Source organism: Gavia stellata, chromosome 2 (assembly GCF_030936135.1).
Source record: "Gavia stellata isolate bGavSte3 chromosome 2, bGavSte3.hap2, whole genome shotgun sequence".
Classification (NCBI taxonomy): domain Eukaryota; kingdom Metazoa; phylum Chordata; class Aves; order Gaviiformes; family Gaviidae; genus Gavia; species Gavia stellata.
The window spans coordinates 55,054,922-55,075,240 of NC_082595.1; the positions used below are offsets into that span (position 1 = coordinate 55,054,922).

The window sequence follows — 20,319 nt, forward strand, 5'->3', positions numbered from 1 at the left end:
CAGCACATTTCCAATGAAGTAATCATACTTTTTACTACTAACAGTCTGGATGAAAAACTGAGGCAAGATAGCAAAGCTTCTACATTAATGTTTTTGCCAATGAAAACAAAATCATAATGGTGGCTACCAATAATTTCCTTGAATCACTTGGCTGATATACAGGTTTCATGGACTGTTACTCTGGCAATTGCAACAGAGCTCCCATAAGCCAAGACTTTCCAAGCTGCCAGAAAGGCATTTGGATGTGCATTTTATATTTAAATTTTAACAGATTTTGGTAACTGAAAACAGGGACAACTTTCAAAAACTTCAGTCTTGCTTGCAGAAACTCAGAATTGCTCTTTTGAAAGCACACTTGATTGAGCTGAAAGACACTGGAAACATGAAGAAACATTACTGACCTTTGATAAGCCCAGAAAGCACACCATGCATCTGACAGTACCAGAACTGCACTTACGAAGACTGTAGGTCATAAAGGAAAACATTTTAACTGTAAGGGGGTTTTGTGGTGGTGGTGGTGTTTTCTTATCTGGCAGATGGCAGTAAGTTCATAGCAACAGTAATCAGATGGATATGCAACAAATAAGCCACAACATCCTTTATTTTCCCCAGATTCAAAGGACAATGCAGCCAAAGAGAAGGACAGATTAGGAAAAGTACAGCTCAATTCTGCCTGTGGGATACCACGGATGTAAAACACGGGACAAGGGTGAGCAAAAACTCCATTATGTGGAAAACATGGCCCAGGCACATTGAAAAGAGCATGCAGGAAAATGACCAAAAAAAAAAAAAAAATCCTCAATTCAAACATTAGAGTATCTTCAGCTGTTTTGAAAATCGCATTAAGGAGCTATTCAGACAAATAACACAGGCACAGAGGGATACTCAAAGGCAAAAGATCACAATCTGGTGAATAGTGCCAGTGCTCTGTGCGCTGCCCTCGGCCCCTCACACGTGGCATCCCGCGTCTGAAGGGGACTCTCAAACTCAGCGTGCGGCAGGCTATGTACACATGGCGCTGCTCTGCGGAGAGGGCGCAGAGCTGAGAGAATGAACAGAAAAGAGCAATGTTATGACAATTATCAGGCTGCCCAGATTTAGACTTACTCAGTATTTCTCCTAGGCACAGAGAATGCAGAGTATACTCATTTTCTGATATTGTTGAAACTGGCTTTAAAGTCTCATTGAATAAAATCAGACCATGACCAGTAACTTAGCAGAAGAAAGCAAGCTTAAGAAATTTCCCTTTGCAAGGTTTTTTTAGATAACTGCTAATGATGATAGAAACAACCATATTTTAGAGTACAAGAAAAAAAAAAAGAAATAAAAATTGTGTTTGATCTTTCTACCTTAATCCTGCTTTTCCTGACAAAGCAACTTGGTGTTGCAAAAAAAGTAGTTTTTATAAGGAATTTTATTAGGAGTTTAGTTAACGTTTTTGATAAGACCTTTTGTTCTGTGAAGAGACATTTGTCTTGGGGCCTGAATCTAGTTTATTGGTAATAGCGGTGAGTCAAAATCCAGTTACCTAGACCTGTAACTAAGCTTTGAACCACTTTACTAAAGAAGAAATTAAATAAGATCACTCCTGAAAGGGAAAGCATCAAGGGTTAAGGTTTCAGACCCAGTTCCCACTGACTGATGTCATGACTCTGGGCAAGTGACTGAGATTATTTCTACCCAACTCAATACCACACTAAACGAATTCCCAGTATAGGTCTGCTCTTAATATTGTTTATGCATTTTATAACTCTATCACAGAAAATGAGTAGAGTGGTCCAAGGAGCTGAGTCCGGGTACATTTCTTCAGAGAACTCTTCTATTTCACATATATGGAGCTCAGGCCTCTTTTTCCTTTCTCTGTCCTATTCTTGGCCCAGACTGACTAAGAAATGGATGGATGTTCCCATTACACCTGGGCTGCTGGCGAGGATACTCACTCTCAAGATGACTGAGGAATGAAGGCTTCAGCCCCAGTCTGCTCAAGAGGGCAACGAATGGAGGCTGTTTTCTTGTGTGCACAAACTAACAAGCCACTATGTTAAAAACTGGCAGCACTACAGCTACCACCACTCCTTCTCCAGACACGTCGTGACAGAAAGGACCAAGCCTCCCCTGGGTACCAAAAGAGCGATCTCAGTGTCTGACTCCAGAACAGGCTAGCTAACAGACACAGGCGTCTAACATGGACAGTGGGTGGACACTTAAACCCAGCTGGGAAGGGGGATGACACACCTTCCCCACCCTCAGCATCACCCCAGAAGTACTTCTGCCTGCCCTGCTCACCCTGTTCACTGCAGAGAAAACAAGCAACTAGCCTATGTTAGGCAAGTCCATGGAATTCATTTAAACAGCTTTCACTACATTGACTATTTCTTAGCTTACCAAGTAGCTAAAGTAACAAAAGTACGTAGTGTTCGGGCCTGACTAGCAGCTAAGATAAGCTGGATGAGTAAGTACAGAAGAGCAAACTGAGGAAAAATGGTTCAGCCCAGCATATCAATATCATACCAGTAAAGCTTCAGGGGATTTTAGTAAATACTTAAATTTTGAACAGAATTTTTTGTGGTGATTGATAAACTGTAGGAAACAAACACAGATATTTTTAAAGGAGTACTAAAATCAGGTTCAGAAAAAGCAAAGTTAAAAGCTCACGTCAGTAAGAATTAACCCCCCACAAAATCAAAATAACACAAATTTTTCATACGTTCAGCAACTACAAAGCATATACTGCTTAACATAAAATGAAAAGAAAAGCAGAAAAGGAAAATTATTTTATGTTTTTGTAAGCTAAGTGAGTGAAAAAGCGAAAAAGAACAGGTTTCAGAAATAGGAGAAACCTGCAAACTACCACCTTGCTGGTGTCGACTTAAAAATACTACGGTTGCCCAAATGTAATCCATTCTTTCCTTTATTGTGTGTCTGGTTATTGTGGGCTTAGTTTTGCTTTAAAAATCAACGTTTATACAATTTATGAATAAAAGCTTGTCTCACTGACATTATGCAGGGTCCTAAACTTATGTTGATTTCTTTATCGCAGAATCTGAGCTGAAGCTTGAATTTTAGTAGACTTTCTAAATATATTCAGTATAAACTACAGACTATGTTCCAACTTCTATATTACTGGGTTAAGCATATTTTTAAGTGTTTTTTACAAAATGAACTGGAAGTGCGTGTGCTTGCTGCTAGAGACATAAGCTAAAAATATAGTCTTTTCCACGCACACCACCCAAATGGCTCCACTGACTTCTCTCTTAGGTGAGCAAGCCACGGGTGACTGGAATGAACAGAAATGCAGGGTATTTCTCCACCAAAGGAAACATCAGTTCTGATGGTCAGCATTACTGCTTGCTTACATAACAAAGACAGCCCTGTCTGCGTGCAACAGTTTGTCCATCCCTGTTGTCTCTAGAGACCTCTCCATTCCCTGGTTCTAAAGCCTCTAATGAATGGCCAGAACCAATGAGAATCCTGGTCAGCAAAATCCAGCAATGAACACTCTCCATCTGTATTCGCTTCTGGAGTTTATACCAGCTCTGAAGAGGAGTTCTGTATTTCTGTGTTCCCAGCAGGGTCCTGGGTCTTGCCACCTCCACTCATTACCCAGGTTACTTTTTCTTTTCCTCTGCTCTCCTTCCTTTTTCTCCCAAATTAGCAGTCTAGCATTGATAATAACAGTAGGAAGTGGCAGAATGAATGACCTTTCCCATTTAATTCAATGACATAAATATGAAACATTTATCATTTACTCAGCTCATAGGTCTGCTAAAGACAAATTGGCCTGTGACACATGCATCAAGACAAATTCATATCTCTAACATACTTCCATTAGCATCAGATTGATCATCCATTCTCCTAAAGTCTTGAGTACCACCCATGCAGCGTAGGAGAAGATGACTCTATTCAGTTCAACAGGATTCTATTTTAAAAACTCACAGCACACACACATTCAGAGCTATGACTTCATTCAGATATATTTGCTTAAGCTGCTGCCTCCTTTGTTGCAACACTGAGCTGAAAATGGACATGTAATTCATTGCTTCTACGTACACTTTATTCAACACATTGTTTAAGACTCTGCCTGTGCCTAAGCTACATTTCCAATTCAAGCTGTAGAGGCATGTGAGTTTTTCCCTGAAAGTCCCCAACTCTACGACATATTGAGTGTCATCATGTATGCACTGCAGTACACCTGAAGTACCTGACACATCCCTCCTTTAAATACGAATTTGATGTCAAATATGACATTTTTACACATCCCTGAGACATATCCATTTTTTTCTGTTAGATAGACAGGAAATGTATGTGTGTTTATGTATACATATATCGAATAAATGTTCCAAACCGGCATGCTTCCTTCAACCCCTTTATCTCATTTGAACCCTGAATCCCTGAAAAACTGTTATTCATTTTGACCTTTTAGATTTCAGAGCAGAATAAAAAGAGGTTGGCCTAAGGGAAGGACATCCCTGTGAAATTAAATTCCCAAAACTCAAAATCAATCCCGTCTGTGATGTATTTTCTTTCCTTTTTCTTCCCTCCATCTCTTCTCCCCATTCCTTCATCCCCGCATCTCGTGGTGGTCCTGCTACTATACCAGAGACCAGTTCTTATTTTCCTAACTGCACTTCCTGAATTCAATAAGCCTTACTGTCATTCCATTCACTTAGTGTCAATTAATTTTCTTTCACTAAAGATTCATTTGCCCACGATGTGCAGCATTTTTTGGGAGCCTCTCTGCATCTTTTTTTCCTGTTTTGCTGCAACAGAACTGATATTCCCTCACACTTTAACCACAGCCACCTATAGGAATAAAGATTATTGTCCAGTGAAATGTAGGTGGATTTGTTTAGCTAGACATTGCCTTGTCACCAAACAGATCACTAATTGCAACCAAGAAGATTCATTAAGCCTTACTGACATATGAAAGAACCAGAAAGAGTGACTGTCCACAAATATTTCATGTTTATTAGTAGCTACTTAGTAGGCAATTCTTGCGCTTATATAGCTTAATTTATAGCTATATAAACAATATTCCTCATAGCAGCAGCATGAAGGCAAGCTAATACAACAAATATCAACTAAACAGTGGCTCTATCTACCTTTTGTTACTACCAAGACATTTCAAGGAAGTAATACAAGTAGGACCCAAGCAGGGAAAAAATATAAACAGTGACAAAAAGAGGGTACGAAAGAAAGCCGCTCTCACATACTTCATTAGTGCCTGTCAGCTCTTGAAAAGCAGAGACTCAGTCACCATTATGAGGGTAAATAGTCCTTATAAGGATAAATTTTATTAACTCCATTTTACAGCTTTCCTGTTTACAATTATATCCATCTTATTACATAAGAAAGACTGAAGAAATAGCCTCTTCTGTGTTTGCTTTTCTTGATGTATTGTGCAGATCCATAAGGAAATGCTATAATTTAAGAAATCTGGTTATGGCAGAGTGTGTGCGTGTGCACGTGCATGGGTGTGTGGAGCATCTACCTTCCAACTACTTTGCTTTAGACCTGGCCTGCTTCAGAAGCAGCACGCTCCATCACGCAGTGTATCTGCCAGGATAAGTGATAACAGCCCCTGCAAAGGAGTCTTTTATTCTCCAGATCCTCTGTCAGCATGCCACCAAAAGAGACTAGGGCCCTACAGCTGGTCCAGACAAATCACAGGCTGCCTAATGAGGAGAGCTTGCCTGTGCTATTGCACAGCTGATTACAAAGATGAAGGCATTGAAAGCAAATATAGAGGAGGGGGAAAAGACAGGGGCAAAAAAAAGTTTTGTCTGTATTTTAACCTACTCTACACTTAGCACAAAGAAGTATAGAGCAGATGTGCGTGAGGGCAGACAGACAGTAAGTATTCTTTGTACTCTAGGCACTTGATTTAGGACCCGATATTCTGTAGCAACTTGGTAGAGATACTGGTTCTTCCAGAGCATGATTTAGAGCACCTAAGTTAAGTTTGCTAAATGCTAACAAAGAGCAGTGAATTTCCCCCTGGGGGCATCTGCCTGCCTGCATCATCTAGATAGGCAGCCTAGGCGCTGAGGTGGGAATTCCTCTCAGGTGCCTGCATGGATGGGAAAGTATTGCAGCAAATAAGTAAAGAGGTACAGAAAATTACACAGATCTCCAATAACATGCACTAGAAATACCTACTTTAAGATTATGCTACGTGGCTAGTGAAAGACCTTGTATGACTTCTGCAATCAGAAGGAGACTAAAGATGACACAAGAAGAAAGGGGTTATAAAAGAAAATAACTATATGATATTTTGAAAATAAAAGTATTCTTTTCAGAAGAACTTCATAGACATGTCTTCCCTAAGTGATAATTAAATGCCTATGAAAAGTGCTTTACCTTTCCAAGGCCAACTTCCTTATGGCAGCACTACTCACAGTCTGGGGTATCCAGTAAAACCACCACACTGTAAAACATTTCTTTCTTCATGAAAGTAGTAAGCTAATGTCAAAGCAAGTATTTATTTTCCTACATTGTAGGAACATTAACTGAAATATGGGATTTTCTAACCTATTTTTAATAAAAAATTAGGATGGTGTAACAATCCTAAAACATTAACGTGGAGGCAAAGTGTGGCATGAAAACCTAGGCAGAGCAATGTAACAAAAAGAAGTGCCAATCACAAATATTTATGCTAATTTGTAAAACTACTTTTCAGTTCACCATCAGCTCATGCTGAGACAATTACTGATCAATATTCTGTCAAGTATAACATAATTCTAAAGATTTCTTTTCTTTGTCCCTCACCTTAACCTAAGACCTGCTGAATTTCAATTGAAGTAAATAAATCATCCTTACTTTTTGACCTTTTAAAAAATATTCACTAAGCACATTTTATGTCTATCAAATTTGACGTTCTAAAGGGATTCAGGTGGCTGAGTTAGCATACTGACCTTATACAAGTTCTAGGATGGCTATGATGTAGAGCACAATACTTTTAATAGAAATTAATAGTTACCCACCATCGCACACCGATCATTTGGGTTTAGGTTGAACCTTACATAAAAGGCAGCACAAACTTGCACCGCTCTAGGAAAGATCTGCACAATTAGGAAGACAGAATTGGCAGGGACCACATCATTCATCAAGACAGGTTCCTCACAAACACAAGTCGACACTTTACATGGAAATGCTCCTGGAAGATTACCCATCCCTTCCCTCAGCAAGCATGCCTCAGCACACTCCTCTCAACAAATTTCACATCTTCAAAATAAATAGGGTAAAAGCTCTCAGCTACAAGGCTCTGCTAAAGAAGATCAGAGACAACCCGGTGCCAGAGTCTCAGGTCTCCGCATGAGCACAAACCTTCTCCTCCACCTTCCTGCTGTATTATGGGGGTAAGAAATTGATGCAATTCACTGTGAAATCATTTAACACTGAAAGAATGTGGCCAACTCAGTGGCCATCGCGGCGTCGAGGTAAGAATGGTGCCACCATGGCTCGGCCCCCTGGATGCCATCATTCACAGCTTACATGGACACTGAGTATGCACTCATCAGTCTCCCCCAAATCCCCGCCACAGCTGGGCACTACCGACACAGGAAGACATCTATGAGATCAGAGAAAAATCTTGTCCTAAACTGTGCAGGTGGGCCTGGGGTGCAGAGATTAGAATCAAGTTCTCCTGAAATGTGGAGAGGTTAAAATACAAGGTTTGCATCTCCCATATATTCCAGTTATGATAGCCATACCTTCCAAACTGCCTCAGAGGGGGCTGTTCTAAAGTACTCTTCTAGCACTTGTTGGTATCACCAGCTTTTGCTTTTACAGAGATTTAATATACCTCAGACAATTAATAACAATTTTTATTACTTTTTTTTATATTTTTTTTAAAAGTTTACCACTGACCGTGTTGCTATTCCCCAGTTCTCTCTCAATCACTGACCAGTTCACCTGTCCCCACCTCCCCAAGCCATCTTTACTGAATGTGTCAATACTTGCACCAAACATCAGAGCAGCTAGGAACTTCAGTGCAGTCATCCTCCAGAGACCGCACACCAAAAGGTAACAGGGAACTTACTATAAATCTAGGTTTTCTCATTCATATAAAAAACATACTAGCAGTGTGTCAAAAGCCAGCTATTTTTAAATGGTATAATCATAAAACGAAATGTCAAGTATTAACTGTTCAAATCATTCATCACTGTAGCTCTGTATAACTGTCTTGTCTTAAATTAGCAAGGAAACTCTCTGGAATAGTTGCTGTAGTTTTAAGACTAACAGTTTTCACCTTCCAAAAAAAGTTAGGGCTTGTGCTCACCCAGAAATCCAATTAGTCACCCCAAATACTGCAGGACTTCTAATTTACTCAAATTTTGAAAAGCAAACAAGAAACAGCAACAAAAGAGAAACCTACACAAACATGAAGTCATGGGTTTACATTCCCTAAGCCAATCTGAGCTGCCCACTATGCAGATCTGAGCTGAGAGAAGAAAGTGCTTAAGGATATACACACGCAACTCATTACAATAGCTAAAATGCCAAGAGGAGGTTCTTGAGAATACGTTCTTGGGTTTGGCATGGCCACCAAACCGTGTTGTTCATTGCAAATGGTTTTCTCCAGCTGAGTTTACGTTAGCTCTTAAGAGCATTATGATGGCACTGTGTCACTTCTATGTTCTTCTTTGTTCCAAATTGGTCCGGTTCTCAGCGGAAGTGACAGCAGCCAAAGCACCACTACAGCATCTGAGGAGCTTTGGAGAAATCTGCTGGTCACCCCTTTTTTAAATCCTGATGGAATTAGAGACAGACTGAGGCGTTACCATAAAATGCTTACAACTTGGAAATATCCTCTGCGCACCAATCTTCCTTGTGTCTGCTCTAGGTTGATGGGGACCTGAATATCTGGCCTTCTAGTGAAGGCACTCAGCATGATATGAGAGACTCAGATTCGGACAGTGCCTTTTTTATTCATCTGTTACAAGGGCCAAATAGTAATTGCTGGAATTTCAAAGCCTCCTTACAGGCACTGCACTCTGAACCAGCATGTGAATAGTCCCAGATTCATCACTGCTTCATTCCTGGTTTTACACCCACGTTAATTAACTGAAACCATGAGAGCTCCAGCATCCCCCATTGGTGTAACGCAAAGGAGGGTTACACTCAAAACTTCTGTTATCGTCAGTGGTAGTTAGGTGTACGTGCGTGGCAGAGAGAAGCAGCTGTCCTCTACTAAGGTGCTAGTCATGACAAATATAATACTGACATGGGACCCACATAACTGTTTTTATAACCACACTGAAAAGCAAGAATGATTGCAAATGCCAGGAAGCAGAAAAAACCCACAACATTCTCCCCCCACTTTTTTTATTTCAATTCACAAAGAACAGCACATTTCTACAGCAAATAGAGCTTACTAAACCAGCTGTCTTTTGTTATTGTCCTTATGCCTATCTGTGATATTATACAACAGATACCACTTTATCGGTGTCCATAAATAACTTTTATTATGCACCTGAAAAAGCACAGTTTAGCACGACACAGAACAGACACCATCTCTTTCAGCGGTTGAGGCCAACAACTTTCTTCTGTACCTGCCATTACAACCCTACCCCTGGGTGATGGCTTTCATCTAAAAAAAACCAAAGAAAAAAAAAGATTGTACCAGACAGCAGCCCCTCTAAATATTCTGAGAGGTTGCCAGCACCAGAAACAGGCATTACTAGGTATATTGCTGAATATTGCACCTAGCTCCAGTTTGTTGTGGTTTTCCCTCTGTGAGTACCAAATTTACTGCCAGCTCTGCACTCAGGGAAGCCAGTCAGATAAAATCCAAGACAATGAACTCTGTTTTCAGGACACACTGAAGCCCACGTCTTCTGTTAACACTACCAGTGCCATCATCTGGCTTGTTACCAGCTGCTGTCACTGCCTGTGACTGCTACTAGTGTCAAAGAAAATAAAAGCTAACTGGCCTCAAGGGCATGAGATGGGCGTGGCCAAGAACTTAAAAATAAATTAAGAAAAGGAAAGAAAAAAGGGAAAACCAACTTTATAGCTAATGGCAAAAATAACATCCATATTTCCCACTCTTTTTTTCAGACAAGCCTCTTACTCTTTTGCATTCCTTTAGCTGCTAATGTTTTCATTTGTTTTACTGTCATTTGCTCCGCCAATTTGAACAGTGATGTAACGACATATGACTGCCTGATATTCAGTAGTACTCACAGCACCTTTGTCACTGGTGGCTCAAGTGCACAATGAACAGTATCTTGACTTCAATGTATTTGTGGCTTTGTGAAGGCAGCAATGACACACAACGGGCTTTTTTCTCCTTTTGTTTCTGTGCTCTATAATAGAACAGCCTGTCACAGAGACTGTGACCAGAGGATAATGAAAAATGCTGGGCCATTGTTGGTCACGGCAAAAATTTGCAAACTTCACATTTTGTTTAATTATTGAAGAATGGCTTTTCAAAGATCCATGCATTGTTCTAAAGAGACATTGTAGCATCTATCTTCCTTTCCTCACAAAAGCTTTTTATCTTCAAACAAGAAGAATATACTTGTTGAGGGCCAATTAGTAGTTTGTCTATGAAGAAGTTTAAAGGAATTTTTAATTAGTAAATTGACCCATGGTGTGAGTCACCTGGAAAGGAATTACATCATTTCCAAAGACAGTTAAGCTTTCTTACACAAATGTTAGTCAGCATGTTAGATTCAAGACCCTCTATCTCTTAATATTATCTTGTTCTTGTAGACCAATTTCATTCACTACTGTGGGATCACTCAGAGAGACAGAAAATGCTATTCAAGGTATTGGGGGCAGCCCTCTGACCATTGTTCTGGGCCTCTAGCATGACTTCCATTCATCCAGAAGAAATGTTATGCATCACTCATTGATGCTGCCTAAATTCTACAAAATAAGAGTTCCACAGCCTATCCTCTCTTCTTTAGTACAAAGATACCATCAAAGATGAGCAGGCTTAACTATATAACGAAGCAAATAAAGGTGCATGCAGAAGAGAGGCTGGAATTTCATTCCCAACTGGGCAGCAACTCAAAGATCCCTATATAGTTGATGGAAAGAGGCAGCCACCTCCAGAAGGTGGTGCAGAGCCTATTCACTACACATTTAAATGAGATAGCATGAATCTCTCTCCCACCATCTGCAAATGGTCCTGGATTTTTGCCTTCTGAAAGGTGATGTGACTTATAAACATGACAGGCATCATCATTTCGACATGCCTCTCAGAAATAATAGAATTAACATCATATGCTGCCTTCTGTACAAAATTCTACTAACAAGAATTCTTTCATAAGAAAAGAAGGGTGAGGAAACCAGACCTCAATCTGTTATGGTATGAATATAGGATATGACAGACTTTTCCTATTCCCAGTCACGTAACTGGTAACTTGCCAGTCACATGTAACTGGTGACTTGCCACTAGAGATGCAGCCTAACATCCCAACTGAGAAAAAAAAAAAAAAAAGGGAAAAAAAACCCCAAACCCTGATGTTAGAAAGCTATTACTGCAAACAGCATAGGAAAATCTGAGATTCATTTATGTCACATAAATGGTACTTTCACTGATTTTAGCAATCAGTACAATAATTAGCATTTCTTATATACATTACACAGGCAGCAGAGAAGCAAGTTTGTGTATAAAAGGTAAATGTGAGCCTCAAATGAAAGACATTTTCAAGGTATCCAGATATATGTAAACATTTAGGAGGGAAGCAGCAGACCCCTAAACTGATAAACATTTCTCATAAGTTATGTATGAATTAAAATCAAGTTTTTATTAAAAATGCATAAGTATGATCTGTGGTGAATAGAACTATTAGCTATGCATGTTTACTTTTTAGTGAACACAGAAATCAGTAATTTTTCTTCTAAATGTCATTTCTATCAGAGGGTTATAGAATGATAAAATGCTGAAACAATTCTCAGATGCCATCCAGCTGGCATCTGGGGAGATGGGATAAAATAACAAACTGTGAAATGTTTATTTGCCACAGGGGCAAGAAAATGTCATTTCAACTATTGTGTCCATTCTACTTTACAAGTCAGGTAGCACTCAACAGCCCCTCTCTTTCACTCACCATAATAAGAAAATAAATGAAGATTAATCTGGATGACAATAAACTATTTGATGCTTTTAAATTATTGTATTTTCAGCATACTCTTTATGATCACACATTATTTACAATGGTCTCTGTCTTCCTCACTCCTGTTGGAAGCTACAGAAAATCACCCAAAACCCAAAGTGAGCATAAATTGGTTTTATCCATTTGGTGTTAGCATATTACTTTTTTAGGGGATCTTAAGGGACATATGCACAAAAGCTGACATTGCTCTGGTGAAACCAGGCTCCTTAGTTTCCTTCTGCAACCAACGAAGAAACAAATACCTTTCCAAAACAGTATTTCTCAATCTGTAGACCACAGTCATCCTTAAAATCAAAAGGTCCTCAGTAAAATGACTAGTGAAAATGCAAGAGGGAGGAAAATGTTAATAGTAAGAACTGCGGATGGCAAAACAGCATACAATGGGTCTGAGATTCCTTCTCTCCCTGCCCCCCGCAAAAAGCCTACTTAAGCTGAAGGACCACTTTATTTCAGACACAACTCTAAAGGGCAGTTTAGGGCAAGAAACGACATCAGGCACTCTGATCTGCCCCCTGAAGGAGTCCCTCTTCTGACCACAGAGGAGCCTAGAGAGATTATTCTGATTTAGTCAGACCATCAATACCCTTGTCCCCACCCAAATATGAAAATACTCACTATTGTTATTCTCCGCCACACGTCATTTAAATTCAGAACCGTAAGTAAATCCTGTAGAAATTCAAGATTTCGGGCACACCTTTTCTTGTAAAATGTCATTAGGCATAGCTGTCTCTTTGGGCATTGTACACCTGGGATAATCTCTTGAGCTTAGTGGAACCATGGGACCAAAAAGGCAGTTTGGAGTGTAGGGGGATACCCAGGCAGTTCACTGGGCACTGATATCAGCCTCCAGAGCAGACACTGGCTGAATCTCTCCAGTCCCTAAGCCCAGGGAAGTTTCTCAAAACTTCATGCTAACTGAAACTAGATGTTGAGACCCATGTCATCGGATGCACCAGGACATTGAGAAGACCTAAAATGGATTTAGATACTTTCCTGGAACAAGTCACCAAGTACTTGTTTACAAACCTTATCTGCTGCACTTGCACTGTATACATTCCCACAGCTCAGCCTGGGACAGTAAAGTCACTACCAACTCAAAACATTGTGTTTCTGCTTTGAACCATCCTGTAATGGAGCCCGCTCCTTTCTGTTGACTACAGAATGAGAGGTTTTTCTCCAGTGACTACAGACTCACTACAGAGAGTTTTTAGTGTCTTTTAAAAATGCTTACTTAGTGCTTTTTGTAAAGAAACAAAAAGAAAAACCAACACCCTGCTGCTCATCATTCAAGGTGCTAGCTCAAATCTCCGTCAATATGAAATTAATCCCTACTGTCAAAGATTTGCCTCATGGCTATACAAGAAGAGTAACTTTGCTAGATATTCTAGGTCCCTATATTCAGGTACTTTATTCAACTCCTCTTCTCTCAGTCTATTTAAACCTTTCCCTCCTACCCATCATCACAGTATCTGAATGTTGAGTCTGCTCACTGAACTCTAAAGAAGTTCAGCTTCAAAAAGCAGTGAATTAAACTTGCTATTAAGCTGGTCTGAATTCTTTTACCCCTGTAACTTAAAACAGCATACTCTGCTTTTCTTGAAGTGCATGATTGGTTATTATTATTCATTCCCACTTCTACGAAAAATCACACTGTACCATTCATAGTGAACGTCAAGCCACTAAAATTAAATGACATAATGGACCGTTACCTCTGACATCCGTTTTTGTATGCATCACTATTTTTGACCTCAAGTTATCAGAAAAAAACAGTTTGGTTATGAATCCTCAGTATTTTATCTCAAAAACAGAATAGAAAAAGAGTGTTTACTTTTCTACCAAGGTTTCACTTTAACCTAAAAAGGTTATTACATATTTCTTTCACAGCAACAAAAGATGTTAGCTCTCTGAATTCATGATCAAGTCCTTCTTTCATATATTCCCAGCAACATCTCAAAATCTACTCCGTAGTGTTATACAATAGCTTTCAAACATACATCTGCTGAAAGACTGTTTCCTTTTCATTGCTAGTAGGATCACAATGTTTTTGGATGCAATGAAACTTAAGACTTTCACTTTCTTTCCTATCAAAATTGAAAAAAAGCAAGAAGCAGAACTTTAAAGAAGGCACAGACACAAGTTGTTGACCTAGTCACAATTTCAGAGGTAGTACTTAAGTAGAAGTACTATCCAAAACACAGAAACCAATTCTTTCTACTCTCTTTCTAGATTGATAAACCTACAGATCCACAGGCTAAGAGCTGTAACAACATCAATTTCCATTCCACATGGAAAACCCACATCTTTAATTCCCCTTTTGCTAGCAGAAAATGTAGGAACATGTACATGTCATCAGAATTTTCCATTGCAGACACTTCTCTCCTAAAGCTGCTATTGAAAATAATTGGCAACAGTGACAATGAAACACAATTAAAACACACACACAAAAAGAAAAAACAACCCTCCCCAAAACCCAGTAATTGAAAGCAAACACCAAAATTTCACTACCACTTCCCTATACCAAAAATGAAAGAAAAAAACCATGCTACGTACACTAGTTATGCGGGTTAGTGTGCTATTAGAAAGTACCCTGATGATATGCGTGATAGAAGAGCCTATATTAACAAAAAGATGCTCTTTATTACATAAAACTGCAGAGTAGCTAATCCTCAGGGGTACTGGTGTGAATGCCTTCGCTTTGCTCTCAGAGGGACCTCAGCTCTAATCTGGCAAACCTCACTCCCTGAAGGTCCATAGGCAAGTCAATCTGCAAACTGTTAAAACATGAGTTTTTCCTCAAGCGAGGATGGTATTAAACTGTGCTAAACCTTGTAGGTAAATTTGTGATATAGACTAGAACTTGCCATGATCACCGTTCCTGAAGTGTTCGAAGGAGCATAGTAACGATTGCTCTTTGTGTTCAAAAAAGGCAAACCAAAACTTTACAGGACTGATCACTATGGCAGACTTTTTCCTCTAAGAACCAAGCTCTGTTCTCTGTAGTTACACATACCATTGTTTTATCATGCATGTGAGAATTGGAAGAGAACAGGACACTCCTCATTCTTTTATCATGTGTGCCATATAGAGTATGGGCATCTTATGACATCAGAAGAAGTTACAGAAGACATACGGTAGATACCACCCAGTTTGTATGTAATTCATGTCCTGGGTTTGACTGGTTCCACCGCTTTATTTGCCACAGACCAAATATGTGCCTTCGTGTGCAATGAGGTAACTAAATATATGTTTATGGACATTGGTATCATAGATAAGTACAGAAATTACATCAGCTGTGATACAGTTTTTGAAATAAAGTATTTGACTTTTCTCTTAATTCACAGTATACATTTGTGGAAAAGGACGGAACAAGGACATTTCCATACAAGCTGTTAGCGTTTCGATCATTTTTTTTCATTCGCTCAAAGCAAAGATAAAGATTGGGCCTATGTTAGCAAAAGCAACCAAACCCGGGTGCCTTTGTCGTTCCGCTTTGCCACAACGACACACCTCGGACAGTGGCTTCAGCCAGAATTGTAACTGGAAGAGGTCGCAGAGAGATACAGCCAAGTTGTGTGTCAGTGTGCTTGTGTCCCAAACAGCGAGCTGCTAGTGAGGAAAAGGAGAGACTGCAAATGCTACAAATCGATGCCTGTGAAAGACACCGATTTTCAGAAACTGGGGAGTTTTTACCCATTATAATACACGCTTGTTTAGAGCATCAGACTGAATACCCCAGAATCACTAGCTGAGCCTTGGTATATATGCAGCGTATTTACAAATTTCATATAGTTTTTAATACTTAGCTGGACTATCTGAACGGTATTACAATTACTTTAAAAAAATAAAAATAAAAAGAGAACAGGCAAAACGTACAAAAAGTATGATATAAATAAATTCAGTAAATTCAGATGGAAACTGAGAGAAGGCAGTGCAAAGGCTGAATTATCTGTCATCTAATTAGCCTTGGGAGTATGGCGATCTTTGCCTGATGGATACAAACAATAAGGCAATGATTTCTGGAGGCTTGAAGTTTCCTTATGAAATGCTGTTTCTCATCACTGCACTTGGGAAGAGAGCTTCTAAGTTGAAAACAAGCAGTACTTTTTACTGTTTTGCCACTGCTCCGAGTTTTCCCAAGCAGCAATAGAGGACACATAGAAGGTTTCAAACTGGTTTCCATGGGGCTCTTGAAGCCTTCCAGAAAGCACAATAATCTTGGCAGTTTCACCTTTGCTGCTCTTGCTATTAAAAAGCCTAAGCAACAAGATCTTAGTGTTAGTGATGTAAGCTATTAATAGACAAGGAGACACCCAAAAATAAAGAGGTTTAAAGGACAAAATGCAACAGCAGAGAATTCTTTCAATGCATCCAGGATGGTTGACAGACAACAAAAAACTTCAGAGCCCCTATGCCCTGGGTTCTCTTCAGAAGGACAAAGGACAAGAGAGACCAAAATTATTATCTTAAAAAAAATGAAAAGATATTGAGAGAATTAGCTTTGTGTACAGAAGGGAATGCCTTGTTCCTACCATCAGCAAAATTAGCTCTTACTTGCTGTTAATTCTTCTCATTGGCTACAAATGCAGAGGAAAATAAGCTGTCAAAGGTTGTTTTCCATAGTACAAATGAGAGCACAAACAGGAAGGTATATGTATGTTAATAAGCAGGGGAGCAATGATCAGTACGCCCTTGAGAGCAGAAACATTCCTTGAGCTTTCTGATAATCTGATGGTACAGTATGTTGCCTTAGCTATAAGCATTAAAAATGTATTTATGAAAATAATTCTGCTTGCACAGGGTCTCTCAAGTTGACGTAGCTCTACTCCTGCACCAGTATTTGAAACAACCACCTTCTTTTGCCCATTCGCAGACATCTACCTCATCTACATGCGTACGATATGCAACAACTTCTCTATTGAACTGCAGTATTCCTCAATATTATTTATTTTACAGCGCCTACAATGACCAATTAGATCACCACACCCTAGCTCTGCAGAGATGAAAGAAAATATTTTCATTAAAAAAATGGAAGAAACCGGTCTTTTTAGAAACTTTTTTCCCCAAACAAAAGTATGTTTTCTACTTCAAACGCGACCATTTTAGAACTGAAACCCAGGCATCAGTAAGAAAAGATCTTCACGTTAAAAGTTTTATGCAATTTTCTTGTAAGCATGGTTATCATTGTAGAAATGCTCCCCACGCCCCTCTCCTCAGGCCAGGTAACTTCTTTGTCCTTCATTTTTGATTTGCGTCTGCATTAACGTGGTTGCTAACTCAAGGATGAATTTTGACAGCCTTTGCTCCTTTAAGTAGCCTTTACCTAAAAAGCAGCGACAACTGATCAATCACCCATAGGCCTGCTTAGGAGAGTTAAGTCTCCTTGACTTAAAACTCATGACCTGTTCCCATCTGATGGTATACGGCACATGAAGGAACATGACAAGCGATTTTAATCAAGTGCATAATTTTTTCCATTCCCAACTACTTTTTCTCACGTAAATGATTATTCCTTCTGCAAACCTGTCTAAATGTCATTACATAGGCCAAGTGTGATTCAGAGGTTTGTGTTGCTGCTAGCACATCATTCTCTTGCTCAGTAAAAATTTCCAAGTTTGCTTTCAGTTTATGAAAATATGTTAAAAGTTCGCTTAAGCTACTCCAGACTACAATATTTATTTTTCTAAATACGTATATATTTGACCCTGTCGTTTACAATCACTTTTAGAAAGCTTACAGTAATGCTACAATTCTACATCAGCTTACCTGCTCATCCACCTGCTGATACATTCCTACAGGGCATTTCTGTTGATGTTTTTACTATGAGTTTTGCATGTATTTTTGTCACCATGAGTTAGCAAATATGTTTTCCTTCACAGACTTTCAAAACAATAACAATTTAACATCTTAGTAAATTCCATCGTCATCATAACCTCCTGTTTGTTGAATGTATTAAAAATATAAATCAACCTTTTATCCATAAAAGGGACAATTTAAACCATTTTTTGTTCCCTTTGCAGCAAAAAAATGAAAAGTATGCCTCTGAAACTTAAATGGATCTGAAGAACTTCAGTGATTAATTTTATGTTTCCAAATTGCTGGAAAAGGTTACATTCCTACCATTCCACTCAAGATTCACTACTTCTATTCAAGATTCTTTTTTTAGACAGCGTGCATGAATAAATCACATCTGATAAGACACATCCAGCTACAAAGACTCAGATAACTTAGGTGGAGAACAGCATATACAAATAAAATGCTTTCCAGAACACAAAAGGATTAAGGGTTGATTACAACCGGTAGAAAGACCACAGGCATTTTGAATTTCTGATCTGCTAACACATCTTCCTTTTTCTACGTACCGTTTTACTGATTTTGATCCCTGAAATCTACTGGCTTTTTTCTTCTGTAGTTCTCTTAGTACCTGTCTGCAGGAGAAGAATTGGCGACAATGCTGGTTGCTATTGATACCGACAAACACTTTCTCAGCAAAACTACTCAATAAGAGGTAGAAGGATGGAGTAACATGAATTATTTCCTCCCTGCTATAAGGTTAACTGCTTAACAAAGGTGCTTCCAGCACCTGTTCCGCTAGCACACAAACACTTGGTCTAATGAAGATAAGAAATGGGGCATATTCCATTGATAGGTCTTTAGCTGTGTGTCACTGCATCCAAATCCATAGGAATTCTGTACATCATGTATCCGATTTGATAACAATAGAATAATCCATGTATATATTACAGAAAGGGACATTTCTTTAGTTTCTTAACTTTAAACCCGGTCACTTTTAAGGTGCCACAATCCAATTGCACAGTCTAACTGTCTTGCTAAGGAGATCTATTTTTAGGCAGTCTCTTTGTTACTGTATCTCAGTGCCTACTTTTTAAACTCGGTCTAGTTTGGCTGCTAGCTGAGCTTACAAGTGCTGCCACATGTCTCCTCTGTAGGTAAGTATAAATATACAATTGTTGTAGTTCTGTAACCACGTAGCGATACAATGATAATGTACACTGACCAATAAGTCCGAAAGACAGAAAAATAAAAAAATACACGTCTGCAGAAAAGCTCAGGCATCACAACTTCACTCACACACACACACCTGTACGGCAAATTGTTTGCAAGCTATGCATCACCCCTGACACGGCTGCGTCCCTACTTTACGTAAGGCCAGCCAAACACCGGCCTGCCAGAGGAAAGCAGGTACCAAGTTGAGCCAACGCTTGGGAAAACTGCCCGAGTTTATTAACTCCGCCGTGCGCCCACCGCAGCCTCCCCGGCAAAGCTTCCGCGAAACTACCTGTAACGCAGCCCGGATTTCCCACCCCGCTATCTCACGCGTCTCCCCGACCCCGCGCCCACCTCCTCGCCCAAAGCGCGGGCGCTGCCCCCTCCCCGCATCCCGGGCTCCCCCTCCGGGCAGCGGGGGAGCCGCCCCGCCGCCCCCTCCCTCCCTCCCGCCTTCCCCCCCTCCTCCGCGGGCCGCCCCCGCCGCCACTCACCAGCTGCGCGCCGCACACCGCCACCAGCGTGCACCGGCCGCTGCAATAGCCCATGGCTCCCGGCACCCCGCGCCGCCGTCCCGCGCCGCGCCGCGCCGCGCCCACTCAGGCGGCGGGAGAGCACCGCCCGGCCGCCGCCCGGCTCCCGCCTGCCGCCGCCGGCGCGCCCCAGCCCGGGACCCGCATGGGGGCGCGCCCGCCGCCTGCCCGCCCGCCCGCCCGCCCTAGCCGCGGCCGCAGCGCCCGCCGCCTCGGCGGCCGCCGGCAGCGGGGCCGGCCGCCCCCGCGGAGGGCGGCAGCGCCGGGGGGAGGGCGGCGGCAGGTGCCTGCAGGAGCAGCCGCGCTCTGCCGCGCAGCCCCAGAGGCATCTGGGCTTCAAAGTTTGCCCCCTCAACTCCGCTCGCAAACCATCCGGGCTCGCAGCCGGCTGCGGCGGGGGGAGGCGGGGGGGAGAAGGGGAGGAGGGAGGGACAGGGAGGCGAGGCGAGGCGAGGCAGGCGGCGGTGCTGAGCTCAGTTCACGCTCGCGGAGCGGCTTCCCTCCTGCCCACGGCACAGCCGCTCCCCCACCCTCCTTCCTCCCCCTTCTCTTCCTCCCGGTAGGGCTGAGGCGGCCCCAGCAGTGGAAGCCCGTCGCCTGGGGGCTCCTCTGCGGGAGGGCGCGGAGGGGCGGCGCAGCGCAGCGGCGGG

The 20,319-nt window shown here is 41.1% G+C and overlaps 1 protein-coding gene across 1 annotated transcript in view; it reads right to left on the reverse strand.

Moving 5' to 3' along the window:
- NKAIN2 (sodium/potassium transporting ATPase interacting 2) overlaps nt 1-19,684 on the reverse strand; it is a 545,680-nt gene extending 525,996 nt beyond the window's left edge. The window contains exon 1 of the mRNA XM_059835455.1: nt 19,631-19,684. Within this exon, the coding sequence (XP_059691438.1) occupies nt 19,631-19,684 (54 nt within the window). The remainder of the gene's footprint in view (nt 1-19,630) is intronic.
- Nucleotides 19,685-20,319: the final 635 nt, after the last annotated feature.